The 15,522-nt window shown below is 43.4% G+C and overlaps 1 protein-coding gene across 2 annotated transcripts; it reads right to left on the bottom strand.

The window, feature by feature from the left end:
• Window positions 1-2,202: 2,202 nt before the first annotated feature.
• On the bottom strand, window positions 2,203-11,382 carry LOC307225169 (estradiol 17 beta-dehydrogenase 5-like). 2 transcript variants are annotated; one of them, XM_079993012.1, is made up of 9 exons: window positions 11,230-11,382; window positions 9,699-9,866; window positions 7,664-7,780; window positions 6,219-6,296; window positions 5,973-6,095; window positions 5,502-5,611; window positions 4,584-4,749; window positions 3,720-3,802; window positions 2,203-2,363 (listed from the first exon to the last, which is right to left on the bottom strand). In XM_079993012.1, the coding sequence occupies exons 1-9, from the start codon at window positions 11,314-11,316 to the stop codon at window positions 2,324-2,326; spliced, it is 972 nt and encodes a 323-aa protein (XP_079849138.1). In that variant the 5' UTR covers window positions 11,317-11,382; the 3' UTR covers window positions 2,203-2,323. The 2 variants fall into 2 exon arrangements, with proteins under 2 accessions (XP_079849138.1, XP_079849139.1); XM_079993013.1 differs by lacking the exon at window positions 7,664-7,780.
• Between the last annotated feature and the right edge of the window lie 4,140 nt (window positions 11,383-15,522).

Below are 15,522 nucleotides of genomic sequence, written 5' to 3'. Positions count from 1 at the left end.
CAGCATCCGGGGAATAGGTTCCAAACCCCAGTATGGGGTTTTTGTTCCCATCATTCATTGTAATGCCACGGTTTTTGGTAAGTGCCATTTTCTGCTTCTGTGCTTGTTCAGTTCTTGGCTCCAGGCTGAAACTGATCGACACTCTTGTGGCGAAAGGGAAAACTCGAGTGAGAAAAATGAAGGTTGTGTTTTCAATAAAATGACTTCTGTTGGCAAGATAGGAGGGGAGTGCTTAAATACTCTGAAGAAATGAGAGAAAGGCAGTGAACCTAAGGCCAACTTTTAATCAGTAATTTTCAGTAGAATGTCCTTTGATGCCCCACAATTTTCATTGTTGACTTAGCAGCATTGCATTCTCAGGATAAAAAATAGCTGTCTTCCTCCTCCTCCTCCTCCTCCTCCTCCTCCTTCTTCTTCTTCTTCTTCTTCTTCTTCTTCTTCTTCTTCTTCTTCTTCTTCTTCTTCTTCTTCTTCCCGTTCCAATAAAGCAATGCAGAGGCCGATTGCAATCTTTGATCAAGAAGCTTCACCTCTTTGTTAGATCAGTAAATGTTAGACATAGGAAAACCAAGCCGAAGAGCTAGGCAGACCTTTTCTTCAGGCTGTAGTATTGAAATGAAAAGCTCAGAAACAAAATAATAAATGAAACATGTGGAGGCATCGTTAACCCAATGAAGCTGGTGTTCTGAGTGCCAATGAACACACAAAGGATGTAAGGAAGGAAACGAGCATACAAATAAGATCCCAAACTGCCTCTGGCTGTGTACACTTTGCCAGCACATGTAAAACACATTTGATGTGCACGACATTCCTCAAAGAATCCTGGGAACTGAAATTTGTTAAAGATTCTGGGAATGGGAGCTTTGTGAGGGGGTAAACTACAGTTCCCAGAATTCTTTTCGAGGGGTCATGTGCTTTAAAAGTGCTCCAAATCATAGGGTCACAGAAATGTGGACTTGGAAGGGACAGTGTGGATCATCTAGTTCAACCCCTTGCAATGCAGGAATCTTTCGGCCAACGTGGGGCTCAAACCCACAGCACTGAGATTAGAGTCTCATGCTGTACCAACTGAGCTGTCCCTTCAGGGTGTGTTTGTTTACACAGTCATCTTCTGGTTTAGAGTAAACAGCATCAGAATGCAATGCACCATAATAAATGTTAGGATGGAGAAAGGATGTGGAATGTGGCGCCGTGTGCTCAGCCTGAATGCAGATTAAAAGGAAGAGTGCCCACAGTCTCAGCCTTTACTGGAGGGGCTGAGTAGGAGACAGCAAGTAGCAACAAATGATTTCAGCAAGGAATATTGTTACAAATTCCCGAGGATAGAATGCATACATATAACATGGCCAGACGTCATTTCAGGTCAAGCTGGCAGACAATCGAAACCCAGTTCTCTTTACTCCTCACAGCCAGCAGAGGACCTCAGAGCCAGCAATGGTCATTCCTGCCCATCCCTTCCTCAAAAGTGGAAGCAGCGACTTTGTAATTTAGAAGTTTCCCCTCGTGTCCTGCTTCCCACAGGCATCTGGTTGGCCACTGGGAGAACAGGTTGCTGGACTAGATGGGCCACTGGCCTGATTCAGCAGGCCCTTCTTATTTTCTGAAGGTATTTCAAATCATCTTGGCAATAAATCTCAGGCTATGCAGCTTCTTCTTTTTATGAAAGTAAATCCTCTCCCCCGGCTTGTGCTATTTTCAATATACAAATCACCCCCTTGAAACTGCTTTTTGACACATTAGGGAGAACTAGGGATGGAGGAGGAGTTCAGTTTTGTTCACATTTGAATGAGAAACTACACAGCTCACACTTCTTGAACCAATATGCAAATTGAAATGTAGTTATCCAAAAGAAAGTGGCAGTTCTCTGTATTGTGTGATGCAGTTGTTCAGCTACAGAATAATTGCGTATACTGGGGTAAAGTACAGTAATACCTCCACGAACATCTGCCTTGTCTAGCGTCCATTCCGTTGAACATCCGCGGCAAACCCGGAAGTACCAGAACGGGTTACTTCCAGGTTTGACGCTCGCGCATGCGCAGAAGCGCTAAATCGTGCTTCACACATGCACAGAAGCTCAAACCACTCCGCGAGCATGCACAGACGTGGCACTTTGCCCTGTGTCTTTTTCGGCTAGTGTTCGGGGCTCCGGAACAGATCCCAGCCGCAAAATGAGGTACGACTGTATGCATTAATGAGCATATATTAGTGAAAACACCATGCAAAAATGCTTTATTTTAGGCAAAATTGCGAAGAAAAATGTGTATGATAGAGTCATCTGTTGAAGGTAGAGAACAGCATCGAGGATGGAATCAGTCAAAGGGTTTTATTCATCTCCGAATGTATAGTTAGGATGGGAAGCAAATCTGAAAAATAATAATCAATGGAGCTTCTAAATTACAAGGAGAAAGAAAGGGTCAGGCTTCAGAAGGAATATCCAACACATTTAAAGCACATGAAGCCTAGCCGCTGGAGTTTACCCTCGGAGAACTACAATTCCCTTAACAAAGTTCCCAGGATTCTGTGGGGGAAAGTTCTGTGCTTTAAATGAACGGTGTATATACAGCCACAATGTTTGCTGGTGGGTTTGCTATCTATCTCAGGATTGTCAACCTTGGGCCAGCCCACCACAATTTGCTTGCCTGAGGCAAATTGCAAAATGGTGCACATTTCATATACGGAAGCCAGCTGGAATGACAACCAAAACTTACTTCTAGATTGGCAGCAACATAGTGCCCTTCACCAAACCCGAGTGTCCTGCACCACCACTGAGGGCAGCAGGCTAGTTATGTGGGTGCAGGACAGCCATGTGATGCACACAGCTCTGCCCTCCAACAGAAGGGGACAGGCAGGGTGCTCAGAAGAATCAGCTGGGGAGGGGGCTGGCCTGGAGGGTGCTTCCACACTGGGCATTTGAATGTGGAATTTACTCTCTTTTCCCTGCGGAAAGTGAGGAGAAAAGTGGTTGATGCACCAGCTGAAGCACACCTTGCCTAACAGTAGGGCCGGCCCTGGTTCTACTTGACTGTCTCAATAGGGAACACATACAGTTGTACCTCAGGTTAAGAACTTAATTTGTTCTGGAGGTCGTTCTTAACCTGAAACTGTTCTTAACCTGAGGTACCACTTTAGCTAATGGGGCCTCCCGCTGCCGCCGCGCGATTTCTGTTCTCATCCTGAAGCAAAGTTCTTAACCCGAGGTAATATTTCTGGGTTAGTGGAGTCTGTAACCTGAAGTGTCTGTAACCTGAAGCATCTGTAACCTGAGGTAACACTGTACTTAGGCCCTTAGTCTTTAGTAGCAAAAAAGGGGAAATAACGGTGTGCCATTACTGAGCTGTTTTTACTGGCATACCAGAGTAAGGCACATGAAGACCTTCTGGTTTGGAGGGCAATCGTTCTTGAAATGTGTTGGGTGTAATCAATTGCGTCTTTTGAGCACCATTCGGACGTCCTGCCCCTTGTATGCAGCTTGTATGTGTGTCCCCACCCCACTTCCCCATGACCCTTCACCCCCAGCAAATTGTCAGGGGTGCTACCACACTCTCCCCAGGGCAACAAGGAACGGGGAGTGCTCTGGCTGCAACTGCAAACAACTAATTCCCACCAGGAGCTGCCTCCACACGTGGGCTTCTCAAATGCCCACCAGTATCACTGTGCGACATTATGGATCGGGCTGAACTCTAACAACAGATTCCCTTGCCTTGCCGCCTTCAACTCACCCTGTCAGTTTCATGTAGCGAACGTTTCTTTTGAGGCCATTGAGGGTTTTCATGTCCTCTTCAGGCAGCTGGAAATCAAACACCTAGCAGAGGAGACAGGGTTGCATATAATCAGCAAGGGCTCTCTTATTATTATTATTTCAATTTACCTGTACCCGGAGGTCTCAGAGCAGTTCACAAACAAGACCACAACGTATAAAATCAAACCAAAAACAATAACCCAATAACGCCTCCCCCGAAAAAAGCCACATTCTAAAAGGGTGTTGGATGTCAATAAGATCAACCAAAGGCCTAGTTAAAAAGGAACGTTTTTGCCTGGTGCCTAAAGGTGTATAATGAAGGCACCAGGCAAACTTCCCTAGGGAGAGCATTCCATAGACGGGGAGTCACTGCTGAGAAGGCCTGTTCTCATGTTGCCACCCTCCAGACCTCTCGAGGAAGAGGCACACGAAGAAGGGTCTCAGAAGATGATCTCAGGGTCCGGGTAGGTTCATATGGAAGGAGGCTCTAGATTTTCTGAAGCTCAAGTGCTGAGACAAAGTGGGCAGAAAGAGGAGACATTGGCTCCCCTATCCTGCAGAATGTCTCACTGATCTCACCTGCATTTTCTTCGTGTTTTAGACATCAGTGGTTCCCATTCAACTCTGCTTATGCAGTTGAGCTCCTGTGAGTAAGATGGACCCCATCTCCACTATTGCTTACCCCACAACTTAACTCTGACAGTCTGTTACTGGTTTGTGTTCAGTATGCGGTAGGTTATTCTACTTAAAGTGCAGGTATGAACAAACACTCAGCTCCCAATGCCTCACCTAAACCAGTACACATTAAACTTTGGTTCACTGCGTCTGCAAATTGCCGGTTTACCTGCAGGTTTTCTTTAATGTGTTTTTGGGTGAAACTCTTGGCCAGAACCACAATGCCACGCTGCAACTGGTAGCGCAAGGCAATGAGCGCTGGGCTTCGGTTGTGCTTCTTAGCAAGGTCAACCAGTACTGGTTCCTCACGCAGAACTGGTGTGCTTGTGTCCATCCTGCAAGAGGAAAGCAACCTCAGGTGTCATTAAATAGCAATATTGTGACATATTCAAGTCAACATTTGAGCATATCTAGACCCTGTAAGTATAAAGCTGTTTTAGACCAGATCATCTGGTATGGAGGAACCCAACCAACGAACCCTGCAAACAGGTGTTCTGTGCAGAGGGGCAGGAACAGCAGAACAAAAGCACAATCCTATGCATATTGACAGGTCAGTCTTACTGGCCATATTCATATACTGATAAACCATGGTTTGTTAAGATGGGACTGAGACTAGCCTCCCTCTGAACTAAAAAAAAAAAAAAAAAAAAAAAAAAGTTTGCAAACTTTAAATCTGATGCGGAATGATGCAGAAACTTAAGAAAAAGGAGAAACCCAAACTATCAGATTCATCTACCCCTGTTAAGCACACATTCCTTTCCCCTCGTTTCTGTATGGCTTTGACTAGGTGCTACCTTTGTGTCCCTTCCCCTGATCCCATATTTGCTATCTTGGATCAGATATTCTTTCTGGTTTTGATGGTGCACTTTTCTCCTTCCTATCTGATCCTTGATTGCTGCTCTAGAACAACCTTTGGCTGAGCTGCTACTGGAATAATCCTTAGCCGTTGGGCATGCTTGCTGCAGCTGACGGGAGTTGTAACTCAGCCACATCTTCAGGGCCAAAGGTTCCCTACAGTTGTTGGTTAATTATTGGCTAATCATTGAAATACTGGAATAAATGATCAAAGTTCAGTGTTTTCTCCTACCAAGCCTCGTCTCTCTGGGATCCTAAAGCAGAGAAAGCTTCCAGGACAATATCCTTTGATTTGCAGAAAGATAGCAGCTTGGCTTGCTTGAGATAAGGGTGGCATTCGACCTGGTAGAGAATTTGTGCACAAGCCAAGAGTCAGAAGCACAGTCTAGAGGAGCAGTCTTTACAGTCTTGTTACAAAACAACAAAAATAAATTGGTTCTTGAAGACAGAGCATTATGAATGGACCTGAACATCTGGAACGGGGAAGTGGGATTTTGCCTGCTGGATCCATTCTCAAGTTCCCTGTGCTTTGTGCATTTAGCAGAATTTTTGAACAGAGCTCCATGTGGATACAACTGTGGCCAGGATTCCTGCACGATCAGGGCCCTCGGTTATTGTGAATTCAGAACCCACATTCACACTTTCCACTGATGCAATCTCACTCCCCGTGTTCAGTGATTTATTTATTTTTAAAGAATTATACCTGGTTGAGAACAGGCTTGTACTTGAGGCCAGGTTTGTTTAGGATCTTTTCCAGAAGCCTCTGGTTGAAGTTGGAGACACCAATAGACTTCACCAAACCTGCATCTTTACATAATTCCATGGCCTGCAGAAGATGATGAAAGTATATAAACAAAGTAGGCTGTATAAATTATGCTGCTGAAATAAGTGTACAGCTTTGATTTGGGGGACTGTCCTGCTGTTGCTACACAACTGTGATGATACACACCTCCCAGGTTTGACACAAGTCAACGTCATCGAAGACCAGCTTTCCACTTTCATCTTTTGGTAGCGGATCGGCTCCTGGCTTTAAAATAATAAAAATTAAAATTAAAATTTACTCAACGTAGAAACAACAGCACCAAAAACCTATTTAAAGTACAGTGGTACCTTGGGTTAAGTACTTAATTCGTTCCGGAGGTCTGTTCTTAACCTGAAAATGTTCTTAACCTGAAGCACCACTTTAGCTAATGGGGCCTCCTGCTGCCGCCGTGCCGCTGGAGCACAATTTCTGTTCTCATCCTGAAGCAAAGTTCTTAACCCAAGGTACTATTTCTGGGTTAGCAGAGTCTGTAACTTGAAGCGTATGTAACCTGAGGTACCACTGTATTTTACTTCCCATCTTTCCCCTATAAAGGTTGACTCTAAGCATGACTAAGCATGCTATCACACACACAGTTACCTGAGAGTGATACTTATTTCTGAGTAGACATCTGCTGGTTTGTGATGTCAGTCTGGAAACAACCCGTCATCAAGAAACAATTGTAAAAGCAGATTAAACAAAATGAAAGCATTGACTTTTTTTTACATTTAGTGGATGATGATTATTACTGTACATTTGCAAACAAGGTTAAGATATGTTTCCAGATGTAAATTATTTTATATGTCCTCCCCCCTTGTGGTCCAAATGGGTCTTTTCCTGGCTGCAATTTCTAATTGGTGAGGGAATGCAACTTATCACATATTTAAAGACACTCCTCTGTTATGACGGTTCCACTTTAGTGCACACTTATGACTTAATTGATCAGAGTTAGACGGAGAACCAAATTAACTCTATTGCAATTGTCGTTACTTTTGCAGTTACTAGCTCTAACTCGAGTACTGTGAGGTGTAACCTTTTCCTGCCTGCACAGCAGTCTCAGTGAAAATCCTACTCTAGGTTGCTATTACTCAGAGTGGTCTTGCTCCCATTGGTACTAGTGGGAGTTCCCCCCATCCCTCAAGTTCAATTCCCGTATATCCAGCTAAAAAGGTTTTGGTAACAAGGACTTCAAGAAAGTTTTTTTAAAATAATAATAAAAAGCCTCTGAGATTTTAGAGAACTCCTGCCCACCAGAGGAGACAACATTAGCCACTTGATAAATCATTTGTCATATGAGCCAACGTTATCTCTACACTAAAACTTTTCCTTTTAAAGCAGCAGTCATGGGTAGGTAAATATCCTACTTATTTTTCCTTGATTTTGAGAACATCTAAAGTGTGAAGGATAGTTACATATGATTCAAAACTTTGCTCCCAGCATTTGAATATGTTTCTGATCAAAAGAATTAATGTGTACGCTTAACAGTAAATCCATCTTAATATATACTACATCTTTTTAAGATAAGGATTTTACAAGCATGCAAGGAAGGAAAGTTTGATTTTGGTTCATCAACTAGTGATGGGGGGGATTACCTTGAGAGGAAATGGCATGTGAATAAGAAAGAGATCCATATAATCAAGTTTAAGTTTCTTTAGAGATTCTTCCACACTTGTCCAGACAAGTTCTGGGCGATGAAAGGTGCCCCAAAGCTGTAAAGGGTTTCAAACAGTAGAACATGGATACAGGTCACCTTCAGAATCAATGGTTCTTACTGAAGCATATAGACACACTCCAATTAATTTCAATGGCCATTGTGTCAGATAAATTTCTGCCAATCTGTATGCCTGTTATCATAGCTTCTTTTTCACAAAGGTTGTATCTTCCCAGGTAAAGTTAAAACTAAATGAGCATACATAATGTGCTCGTTTATTGCCTCAAAGGAAAGGACTCTGGGAGTTTCGTTTTCCAGTTGTAAAATTATATGTGACTAAATTATTAAGAGAACACACTGGGTTTTTTTCATATAGGTAAGAGGCCAGTCAGTTGCAGTTTCTATAGTCTAACTTTCATTTAAGAGAGCATTCTTAAAACAATGGCTTTCAAACTGGGTTCTGAGACACCTTGGCTTCACTGGAAACTTAACAGGTGCACTTCCAGACTGCCAATGTATTGTGGGTGGGAATCAAGCACATGCCAGAACTTTAATTAAAGCAGATTAAAGCACTCTATCACACTGGTGCATCAAATCTACAGTAGTACCTTGGTTTCTCGAACTTAATCCGTTCTGGGAGTCTGTTTGACTCCTGAAACCGTTCAAAAGCCGAGGTGTGGCTTCTGATTGGCTGCAGGAGCTTCCTGCACTCAAGTGGAAGCCGCATCGGATGTTTGGCTTCCGAAAAACGTTTGCAAACCGGAACACTTACTTCTGGGTTTGCGGCGTTCAGGAACTGATTTGTTCGAAAACTAAGCCGTTTGAGAACCAAGGTACCACTGTACTTTTTTCTTTCTTTCAAAAGACTTTTTGTAGTTAGGAAAGCAATGAGAAAATGCACGGATGAACAAATACTTGACAGAAAGACTTGTAAATACCACATGAGCAAATCAGGATAAGTGCTCATTCCCTTTTAACAGGCACGGGCAAACTCAGCCCTCCAGATGTTTTAGGACTACAACTCCCATGATCCCTAGCTAACAGAACCAGTGGTCAGGGATGATGGGAGTTGTAGTCCCAAAACATCTGGAGGGCTGAGTTTGCCTATGCCTGCCTTATAACCTCACCAGAAAGACATCAGAATGAACGCTCAGTAAAGACCAGATAATAGTCTAACCTAAGTTTTTTGTACAGCAAAACAGGATGAATATTCATAAAATAGGTCAGGAGGAGCCCTAGGAGTTTAGCAAGAAGATAACCAGTGATTGACAACCTTCCCTAACAGGCCACTTGCCCATCAAGAAGATTCCATTTCAACGGGTGGACACAGTGTAATGTTGGGTATATCTCTAAGGGCATCTTCAGAGTTTTGCAATTGGGATTCAATGGCAAACTGCAAAATTCAGCTTGCACAATTCAAGTAGATCTGCTGCTCTGGTACAAATCTGCTTCTAAGAAAAACAAACTGAACTTTTTGCAGCAAGGAAAGTGCGCTAGAAAGTGTGGGATATCAATTGCTTGCCCTTGATCTTGCATAACCTCCCTGCAAACAAATCCAAATGAATGCTCAGTAAACAGGTTGTCTGGAAGTGAGCTGAGTTATGTTCTCAGAGTAATGTTGGGCGGCCAAGTAAAAACAAAATGAAGCAGGCTCTTGCAGCTTCGTTAGTTGTATAGAGAAGGGATTTCAGCAGTTGTTGCATGTATGACAAGCAACACATTCTGAAATTCCTCTGTTGCACAACTGCCAAAGGTGCAGGACATTTGTCCTCTTTCCTGCCTGGCCATGGTGAGGATGTCTACAATACACAGGGATTCCTCAGGAGTCAAGTCAATTTGGAAAGGAAAGAAGTAAAATTTGGAAACCACTGAGTTGAATAAAGGAACTTCCATGGCCTCAGCTGTTAGGAAAGGATGGTGGAAGCAAAGCCTGTCCACCAATCAACCAACTACTACAGGAATTAATATTTACTGACCTTTCCAGTGTAAAACAATTCATCCCTTTTCACAGTTCCATCTGCAATCTTTGCATTCATCCCTCGTCCAATTTCCTCTTCATTCCCATAGATGAAGGCTCCATCGATAAGGCGGAAGCCAAGCTCGATGGCTACCTTTATAGCCTCCTCACACTTGCTTTTTTGAACCTGGTGGTTAAAACAACAAATAGTGTCAGCAAGTTTCACTGGCTTTCGCAGGAGGGTTACTTGATTGTGTTTCCTCATGTGCCACTTTTGCATTGGAAAACAGCTGCACATGGAACACCATGGGGTTGTACCCTAACATGGGAAAAGTTCTACCGCACAAGCACAAATCCTTGCATTAATAGAATGAGTGCATTGGATGCCAACCATGGTCATTTTAAGGCACTGCGGACAATAATCTACATACAAAGCATTTGAGAAAATTGGGTTCTCTCCCAGCGCATGTTCTCTAAGGGTGGTGATGCAGCAAGCTACCATCTTGCTTTGCTTCAACAAGTCAGAATCTTTTCGGGAAATATATTCATGCCACCTTGAGTTCCATGATGGAAGAAAGGTTCAGGATATAAATGTAAATCACTATTGCTGTGCAGCATTAAAAAATATTGGTTTTGGAATTCAAACAAAGTCTCTTTTCTCTGCTAGACCAGGATTTATTGCAGCCATATCAACAATATTTTCACAGAATTGAAAAGCATTCTGGCCACAGAATGGTTAATATCAGCGTCAATAGGAAGGGAGTTCCAAAATGTGGGTGCTGCCACACTAAAATATTGGTTTTTTTTACAAATGTAGAATGAGGCACCTGTAACAGTGCCTGTTCTGCAAAATATATGGCAAACCGATGTGAAATAAATATATCACTGCATTTAATGCAACTGGTTTTTCAAATACAAATATCTGTCAACTTCAGGTTATATTTTAGTAAGATCTAATTTATATATTTTAATTGCTGCTATATCTGTACTGTCCCTGTTATACCAAACTGCAAATTTAAATGTATCCCTATTGTGTTTCATGACTTCCCTGATTCTGTATGTGAACTGGAACTGGTCTGTGACCGAAATAATAAATTCATTCATACAAATACCTGCAGACTGGGACAATAGTGGACAGGCAGGAGAAATTCACACACACATACACCCTTGTCAGCCACAGACGCGACAAAAATAATTCCTCTCCAAACACAATGAAATTGCTATTTGCATCAGGAGAGATGCAAATAGCAACTTGAGATGGGTAAGCTGCCAGGGTCCATGGAGTAGGGATAAGGGTTAAACTCTCATTTTCCGCCCAGCCCACCGTGGCTCTGATACTGATCAAGCTCTCTCCAACAGCAGCTATTTGTGTTGTAAAACTCAAACATCTTCATGGAATGACATGTAGGTTGACCCTTGGGAGAGGCCCTGCCAAACCATCACAAAGGGTGGCCTATTTAGACTGCAGTTGGCTTTCCGTTTGAGAAAGCAAATTTCCTATATACACATAAAGGCAATAGAAAAAGAAAACCTTAAGAAAGTTGACTTACTTCATCAGGGCAATAGGTACCAAGCCCAATCAAAGGGATTTTGTTTCCATCGCTCATCTTAAGGTAGGAATTTTTGTCCAGAGCCATCTTTTTACAGCTTTGAACTGATGTGCAAGCAAATGTACTCTGCCAGAGTTTTGGAGAAGAGAAGTGGAGTTGGCTACAACTCTCTTCTTCTCTTATAGAGTTACTTCCTCAGGGGCAAGGAAAAGTGATGCTGATGTAAGGTAGATGAAAAACAACCCTCACAACCTCAACATAATAATAGATCCCTGAGGTGTCAAATACTTGGCATTGTCACACTATCAACTCAGAAGTTACATGCTGTTTTCATTCAGTCTCCACCAGTTTGCTGGGCGACCAGTTAGAAGACAATGGAAAAATGCAGCTTACTTGACTATGAACCCCCAAACTTGGAACCCCCCTCCAAATTGGTGCAGTTGTTGACAGGGTTTTGCAGGACAAATCCCATATTTTGCAACACCACCATCCCAAACTGAGTAAATAATACCTCAAATCAGGGTTCATAGTCAACACCCAAAAACCCATCTCAGCAGACAAATGACCAGATATTTATGCTGAAGTTTTTCACCCTGAGCCCTGAAGTAGGGGTGTTCCCAGATAGTTGCTATGTTCAGCTCTGATTCAGAGGTCTTGTGCAACAAACCTATTAACCCAAATGTTGCAGTATGGAAAGTGATGCAAAAACAGGCTGTAAAATGTCAGGAATACTTGCTTAATGCAACAGTGCCACACTCATGTCTTACATTTATGCCACTTTAACAGTCATGTCTCACCCCAGAGAATCCTGGGAACTTCAGCTTGTTAAGGATGCTGGGGTTGTTAGGAGACCCCTATTCCCCTCAGAGAGCTACAATTCCCAGAGTTCCTTGAGAAGACGAATTGATGGTTAAACCACTTGGAACTGTAACTGTGAGGGGAATAGGGGTCTCCTAACGTCTCTCAGCACACTGAACAAACCACACTTCCCATAATTCTTCGTGGGGAAGTCATAACTGTAGGCCTGCCAGCTTGCATCAAATTAACAGTTCTTAGACAGCACTATTTTTCTAGAAAAAGAGGTGCCAGAACTCACTGTGACCACCTCCCTTGTTCTCTTATAGTGACAATGGTGCCCACCTGAGAGGTGCTGGAGCTGAAAAAAAGTCCTGTTCTTAGGGCAAAAGATAAATAAGGGTTAAAAATAAAAGAATCCTGCTGAATCATAACAGCTGTGTGAGGGCCAAGCCGAGCTGCTGAGAAGTTAAACTCCAGTTCAACTCCCACTGAAAAATGCACAGGCTGCTCTAATGATCCCTGAGACCAATTAGAATTGCCCCTGCATGTTCCAGTGTGAGAGGGTTGAAAAGGTCACTCCTGCTTATGGCTCCATACAGCAGCTGGGTGTCACAGCGAGGGTGAGGCAGAGAGCAGAGTGTGTATCTAGGTGAGAGTGGTGTCACGGCAAAGTTCCCACAATGGCACACAGCTCCTGCTTAAGAACAACTTCTCACCCTGCTGTGCCAACCTTTCCACTTGGACCCACCCATCTGCCAAAAATGTCAATGTAGATGTCCACATACTAACAACTCGGCAGTTCTGCACACCTCTGAGTGCTTCAGACACGAGAACAGGCTCCAGAAGGGTGTCTGTGTATTTACAGTGGTACCTCGGGTTAAGTACTTAATTTGTTCTGGAGGTCCGTTCTTAACCTGAAACTGTTCTTAACCTGAAGCACCACTTTAGCTAATGAGGCCTCCCACTGCCACCGCGCCGCCAGAGCATGATTTCTGTTCTCATCCTGAAGCAAAGTTCTTAACCCGAGGTACTATTTTTGGGTTAGCGGAGTCTGTAACCTGAAGCATATGTAACCTGAAGCGTATGTAACCCGAGGTACCACTGTATTTACAGCATTTATTCCCCTGCCATTTAGCCGAAAAGATTCTCAGCATGGCTTACAAAAACCAGTTCTCAGGTTCACATTCTAAAAAGAGATGACACATAAGTAAAGGTAAAGGCACCCCTTACCATTAGGTCCAGTCATGGCCGATTCTGGGGTTGCGGCGCTCATCTCGCTTTACTGGCAGAGAGAGCCGGCGTACAGCTTCTGAGTCATGTGGCCAGAATGACTAAGCCGCTTCTGGTGAACCAGAGCAGCGCACGGAAACGCCGTTTACGGTCCCGCCGGAGTGGTACCTATTGATCTACTTGCACTTTGACATGCTTTTGAACTGCTAGGTTGGCAGAAGCAGGGACCGAGCAACGGGAGCTCACCCCGTCGTGGGAATTCGAACCGCCGACCTTCTGATCGGCAAGTCCCCTAAGCTCTGTGGTTTAATCCACAGCGCCACCCGCATCCCGACATGACACATACACAAGAGAAAAGGAATAGGAGGGAGGAAGGAAAAGCAAGCTCAAACACAGATGCTTAAAGTCACAGTTTGTAAAGTCATTGTCGATGCCAGTGCTAGTTCTGACTGCCTTCCCTTCCCTGGAGTCACTCCCAGATCAGATCCAGGAGCACAGCTGGTGACAATGAGGGATGCAAGAAGGCAGCATTTTCCTTTCTGATCTGCATTCATCGTAACCAGTGCTGTTTCCATTATGCTACAATGTCCTTTCCAGGAACTACTGTGTTAGTCTTCCTGTCCGCTATTGAATGTAATCTATGCATATTATATAACTTACGTAAGTAAGTTGTGCAAGTTATATAACTTGCGTAACTATTTATGCAAGTCATGCAACTTACATTCATTTCAATGTAAAGGAAACATCCAAACAATGGATTTTAAAAAAATTAATTATGAATTGTTTGTGGACCTAGGGTGGAATTCAACATAGTGTTAAAGAGAGCATTTCAATCTCTCCTCCTCTATCATTCTATTCTGGGGATTATCCTGACCCTCCAGAGTGCTTTTTGGCTTTTTGGGGGGCGGGGTGCAGGGGGCATGTGGAGGGGGGGAAAGCCCCATTGTGCTATTGGGAGTCCTTGCTCAGGCTTCTGCTGACAGAACAGAGATGAAATTCAACATCTGGAGGGCCACAGGATTCCTACCTCTGCTTTCAAGTGTCTGGATAAAATGGGAGAGATCTTTAATGCTAATTAAACCAAATGTTTTGGAGACGGTCGGTGTGGTCTTTTGCTTCCAACAGGCTCAAGTTGAGAATGGGATGGCACTGCCCAGTATCACAAATTTCCTGGGCACATGGGAGGTGAGGGGTGATATGGGAGAAGCCATCTTTGATGTCTCCATTTGGATCCACATCTGTGTTTTGGAGTGTGAAACCATATGGCTCTCATAGGCCATAACTCTTCTGAACTTTCCAACACTGGCAAGTTGAGATTGATAAGCACATTTGGTCATCTGCAACAGAGATGGGGAACCTGTGGTCCTTTGGATGCTGTTAAGAGTTTATCTCCCATGAGATCCTGCCAGCATGATCACAGGTCAGGGATGATGTTGAGTTGTCATAAAACATCTGCAGGTCCACAGATTATCCATTCTTGCCTTACATGATCCATTGAAGTGGTAGGAATTTGGGCAAGTATGGAGTTGTTCTCATTAATTAGAAAGATTTATTCCAATGAGTTATATCTAAGCTTTGTTCTTAGAAAACTGCGCCTGATTGTTGTTTCACACTCAAGTGCATTATTCTGCAAAATGGGAACTGACTAGCTGTGAACCTAATTTATTTATCTTTTGCTCACATTCCATCTTATAGGTTTGCCTTCTGTTGGTTGATTGCATCTCTGGTCCCATTGAGGAACTAGAGGATGCAGGCCGGGTGAAAGCCATAGGTATCTTTAATTGTAAAAAGATAAGAGGCTCTGGAATAAACCAGGATTAAAATACAACCCAGTGAATAACCAAGTAAATTCCTCTCACATATTGATGTTGGCCAAGTACCTCATTTTTGTGAGTGTCTGGATCTTCTCATGGTGCTTTGATATCCAGCTGAGAGATATTTCTGTTTATTTAACAGAATTGGTTAAATAAACCACCCATAACCTCTAAGCAGTTTGCATAGAATATGTGCAATACTCCTAGCTACAGGGTAATCTTCAGGTGTGAGGGCTTCTTGGGAAAGTAGCCTCCATGTGTTTCCTCCTTCAATGCTACTCCCCAGCCACAGGGCCTACTTGACAGCAAAGGTGTTCAGCCTAAGTCGCCATTTTCAATTTCCAAGAACACTCAATAAAGGCATTGTGGGAAACTTGAATGGCACGTGTGTGTGTGTGTGTGTGTGCGCGCGCACGCACACACACACACACACACACACACACACAGTGGA

The sequence above is a fragment of the Podarcis cretensis genome (assembly GCF_951804945.1).
Source record: "Podarcis cretensis genome assembly, chromosome: 10".
Classification (NCBI taxonomy): domain Eukaryota; kingdom Metazoa; phylum Chordata; class Lepidosauria; order Squamata; family Lacertidae; genus Podarcis; species Podarcis cretensis.
Note: the sequence above shows the minus strand (reverse complement) of the source record. Positions and strands in the feature narration are given on the sequence as shown.